The sequence below is a fragment of the Mirounga leonina genome, unplaced genomic scaffold (genome assembly GCF_011800145.1).
Source record: "Mirounga leonina isolate KUSES-001 unplaced genomic scaffold, KU_Mleo_1.0 Mir_447, whole genome shotgun sequence".
NCBI classification, from domain to species: Eukaryota; Metazoa; Chordata; class Mammalia; order Carnivora; family Phocidae; genus Mirounga; species Mirounga leonina.
The window spans coordinates 6,275,552-6,280,551 of NW_023270757.1; the positions used below are offsets into that span (position 1 = coordinate 6,275,552).

Here is a 5,000-nt window from a genome sequence, read left to right on the forward strand (position 1 = left end):
TTTCTTTCTTTCTTTCTTTCTTTCTTTCTTTCTTTCTTTCTTTCTTTCTTTCTTTCTTTCTTTCTTTCTTTCTTTCTTTCCTTCTTTCTTTCTTTCTCTTTCTTTTCTTCCTTCCTTCCTTCCTTCATCAAAGTAGATCAGATATTTTAGGAATACGCCCAATCAGAGTTCAACAGTTGTGTGTAAGCCCAACTTGAATTTCTCCTGCCTCACCATTAGCCTTACCTTCCATGAAAGAAATAGACCATGCAGTGTATGTACCTATAATATTTATAATTAGCACAGTAATCTCATATGAAACTGTAATATGGAAAAAAGTTGTAGTAGTAATTTGATGCCTGTGGAATTTATATTTCTAATATCGTTGTAGATGTTAACATTGTGTTTCTTCTTTTTCTCTTCCCTCCCTCCTGCTCCTCTCCTGTCAACAGTCCTGGTACCTGGGCTAGCTTGGTTCCTTTCCAAGTATCAAATAGGACACCCATCCTACCGGCAAATGTCCAAAATTACGGTTTGAACATAATCGGAGAACCTTTCCTTCAAGCAGAAACGAGCAACTGAAGGAAAATGAAATACAACAGTAGTTTAAGAAATTTAAAAAAAAAAAAAAAAGGAAAAGAGGAAGACTGGACAAAACAAAACAAAACAAACAAAAGGGAGAAAGGAAAGCAACTGAAGAAAGAAGATATATAGACCAGCAATTGCAGCACTTACAATCACTAATTCCCTTAAGGTTGAAACTGTAATGACATAAAAAAGGGTCGATGATATTTTGCTGATGGTAGATCGCAGCCCCTGCAACGTACGTAGCCTTTGTTACATGAAGTCCGCTGGGAAATAGATGTTCTGTCTCTATGACAATATATTTTAACTGACTTTCTAGATGCCTTAATATTTGCATGATAAGCTAGTTTTATTGGTTTAGTATTCTTGTTGTTTACGCATGGAATCACTATTCCTGGTTATCTCACCAACGAAGGCTAGGAGGCGGCATCAGACGTGCTGGGTGACCGAGCCATGAGCCAGCCATTTTCTAAGCACTCTGATTTCTAAAAGTTAAAAAAATATATATATAAAATCTCTGTAGCCTTTAGTTATCAGTACAGATTTATTAAATTTTGGCCCTTAACCCAGCCTTTTCCAGTGTGTAACCCAGTTTGAAACCTTAAAAAAAAAAAAAAAGAAAAAAGAAAAGAAAAAAAAAGAAAAAAAAGAAAAAAGGAAAAAAAAAACAGTTTGAACACAAAGGCTCTATGGAAGAAATGCCTCTATGTAGGTGAAGTGTTATCTCTGCATGCAACAGTAAAAATTAATATAATATTTTCCCCACAAAAGAAACACTTAACAGAGGCAAGTGCAATTTATAAATTTATATCTAAAGGGGAATCATGATTATAAGTCCTTCAGCCCTTGGACTCTAAATTGAGGGGATTAAAAAGAATTTAAAATAATTTTGAACGAATTTATTTTCCCCTCAGTTTTTGAGGGCATTAAAAAGGCATTAAATCAAGACAAATCATGTGCTTGAGAAAAAAAAAATTAATGAAAACACAGCACTTATGTTGGTTTAGCTGCAGCCTCCTTGGAGGTAGGATTTATTTATTTAAAATTACTGGTTGCATCAAGAACCCATAGGGTGTACGTACAAAAGGTTCTATAAAATCTGCATTACAGAGACAAAGAGGCAGGCAAATCCATGTCACAAGGGTAAAGCGTACAGTTTACAAACTGGGAACGCCAGGGTGTAGGATATAAAAACGCACTCTTGAGAAAACAGATGTAATGAGGGTGCTGAAAACTTGCATGGTGCTTTCAGACATTAGCCTTGTTCAACAAATTTCTTGTATTGACAGATCTGTAGTGTGCATGGGCAGACACATTTTGCCTCTATGTCTCTTAAAATTTTAATTAAAAATACTCTTTCCAGTAATCCTAATTTGCACGAAGATATAATGTCCACATTACGTGCCTTGCCTTGAAATCTAAAAACAAAAAAAAACAAAAAAAAAACAAAAAAGTGACATCACTACACTTGTTTTGCTGCATTTATTATCATTTTAAATCTTTACCATTTTTATGACAAAATATTTTGTACTCCAGACGAAGAAAAATGTGTGACATCATGGATTTTTTAGACAGTTATACCTTTATCTCACATTTATAAAGCATATCATGGCTGTGTATAGTTGCCGCTTAAAAATTGTAATCGACCAGCAATATTTTCAGTATTTTGGTGTTTTTTCTATTAACCTTTCATGTTTTTCATCTTCCAATTAATATTTGGGGGGGAGGGGTTTCAAATTTATACGAATTATGCAATACCAAGTTTTGCCTATATGTAGGTAGTGCTTTTAGCTGTATTGGTTATTATAGGTAAGTACACAGATTTAAACAAAAAATAATGTATGCTTTTTTTTGTTTGTTTGTTTTAATTGACCAAAGTGGGTACTGCTATTTTTGCAGTGTGATGAGGTCCTTTGTGTACTGAGAGATGGACAGGGGATTTTTTTTAATATACATATATATATATTCTGGGGTGGGTGGGAGGATTTTTAACACTTTACAGTGTAGCTGTGAAGCAGGGCACCCTGAGACGGGCCTGGGCTGCAAATCGACTGTTCTGTCTACTGTGACAAACTTCAACTTACACAGGTTCCCCCTTCTCTAACTTCCCACCTGGGGTGCAAGCTGAACTCCTTTCTGGTTTTTGTAACAACAGAAATCGTAAGAACAAGTGAACACAAAAAATTCTCCTGGAGGCAGACTTGGCTTAAAACAAACTGTCATATCTTTTTTTGTTTTGTTTTGTTTTGTTTTGTTTCTTGGTTTTTTTGGTGGTGGTGGTGGTGGTGGTGGTGGTAGTTTTTCTGGAAAGTTCCGGATCCACAGTGGAGAGTGAGCCTGTCTCATATTTGGCAAAAATATTGGTGGAAGAATCCACATAGTGGAGGTTTCACGCTTTGGGGGTTTAACACATGAGTCTGTTTTCTCCTAAAAAACCCATCATCCAGCGGAGGGAGTGCTCCCACATTCTTTCTCCACCACTTCTCTTCCCCCATTTCTTCCTTTCGTTGATGGTAGTGGATGATTTACCTGTGACTCACTACTTCAAATGGATGGCAGTGCACTTGGGTTTTTGTTTTTTTTTGTTTTGTTTTTTTTTAATACATCCAGAGGATTGCTATATTAAATGTATTTGGACTTCTAGATTAAAATCAAAGTTCAGTTTTTAAGGAACAAAAAATTTAGTAAATCTTGTTACGTTTTCATTTTACCTGCCCTTTTAAACGGAGAACCAGAGCAGAAGGGAAATGTAGAATTTTCAGAAATTAATGTTCCTGTGGACGAATTAAGCCCATTAGATGCTGATGGGATTTTTTTAAGGGATGGTGCCTCAAATACATATTTGATTTAGTTTCCCCTGAGGGGTAGTGGGTGAAGGGAAGCTGGTTTTATTTTGCTCTTACACCCCTCCCCCAGCCCCCCAGTCCCATTGAGGCAATTCATTACTAGAAGGAAAATCTTTCAGAATTAGTGACACATGGAGGGCTGTCTTGAGGAGCCCCCTTACCCCCTTCCCCCAGGCCACGGCCTAATAAAATAAACTGTCCATTGTTCTCAACAGCATATGATTTAATAATGAATACTTTAGAACAATGCTTATGGGTCTAGAATTGTATTTGATTAGCCCATTCAGTCTGATAGCCCCCATGCCGAATAGCACAGCAGGATCCTAGCCACGCAAGTTGGAAAGTAAGTCCAATCATTTCTGTGATACTTACCCTGATACGAAACAGCTCATCTCAGCCAAGCTCTTCATGTATCTTTGACCTAGTAGGTGAACAAATCGAACCTCACAGGACTCGCAGTATTTTTTAAGGGCAGACTCGCTCTCTGTCTTTTTTTTTTTTTTTTTTTGCCAGAGAATGAGCAGTTCTAGCTAAGTCAGTTACACACTGTGGGTATTCCTGCCTGCCTCTTGAATACAAAGGCCTAGTTCAAGTGTTGCTTTTTGGTTTTTTTTTTAATCCATTTTTTTTTCTCCTTTCCTTTTGTGAGAAAACTATTAAAGATACTACTATCTGTAGAAAATCTCAAATCCCATTTTTCGGCCTCCTCCTCTTTTACCAGGAAGTATATCTTCTGACTAAGGGCCCCACTCTTGCAGATCTTGCACGCCCCTCTCTTCCCCAGAACTGCAGAGCTTCAGGATGGCGAAGGTCACCCAAGGGCATCAGGAGGTCACCTGCCCCCCTGTGTGTTCGGCGGCGGCGCTGTTTAGCTGTCCCTTTGCGTGGCTTTGCGGCCACCACTCACAGTGCCTCTGAAGTTTCCTCTGGAGTGACATGAGCGTTGGAGGCTTGTCTAAGGGAAAAAAAATAAAATGAATAAGTAAATAAAAGGCAGTGAAGGAGACTGTACATAAAGACATGGCAAGAATCTTAATTATAGCAATATAGTTATGGGGTAATGTTCGGGTGGGCAGCTCCATTAAAAAAAAAATATGTGAATGAATCTGTGAAGCTGCAAAGTAGCAAGAAGAGCGAAAGATCTTCTTAATGAACCGCCTACCTTGTAGACAGTAATTTGTACACTGTATAGTTTTGTTAAGAATTTTTTTTTTAAATTAAAATTCCCATGTTTGTAAAGCTAACTTTTTAACAATTATAATGGAACTATATGTTGTTTCCATTTTTAAAGTAAACAAGAATATTCCTTGTCTAGAGACTGGACTTGAGTTAAAACTCTCCAGCCTCTTAAGTTATGTATTAAAAAAAAAAAATCTGTCCATGTTAGGAGTTATTTCACAGATGCTTGTGCTTGAAAAGCATAGGCTACTAATCCTTTAAAAAAGTGTAAATGGAGAAAAGTTATATTTTATGAAGGTTATTTTGTTGTATTTAGTATTGGGAAAGTTGGTTTTCAGAGCATTTCAGAATGTCCGAAGCACCGCTGTCTTTTTATTAGTATATACGGCCTTTAGCAAAAGTTTTTGTGAT

General features: G+C 36.9%; 1 protein-coding gene across 5 annotated transcripts in view; it reads left to right on the forward strand.

The window, feature by feature from the left end:
- Positions 1 to 5,000, forward strand: part of NFIB (nuclear factor I B) — a 235,200-nt gene that overhangs the window by 228,083 nt on the left and 2,117 nt on the right. For all 5 annotated transcript variants that reach the window (XM_034987974.1, XM_034987976.1, XM_034987975.1 and 2 more), the window contains one exon: positions 432 to 5,000. This exon is cut by the window's right edge and continues 2,117 nt beyond it. In XM_034987974.1, the coding sequence (XP_034843865.1) occupies positions 432 to 561 (130 nt within the window). In that variant the 3' untranslated portion in view covers positions 562 to 5,000. The remainder of the gene's footprint in view (positions 1 to 431) is intronic.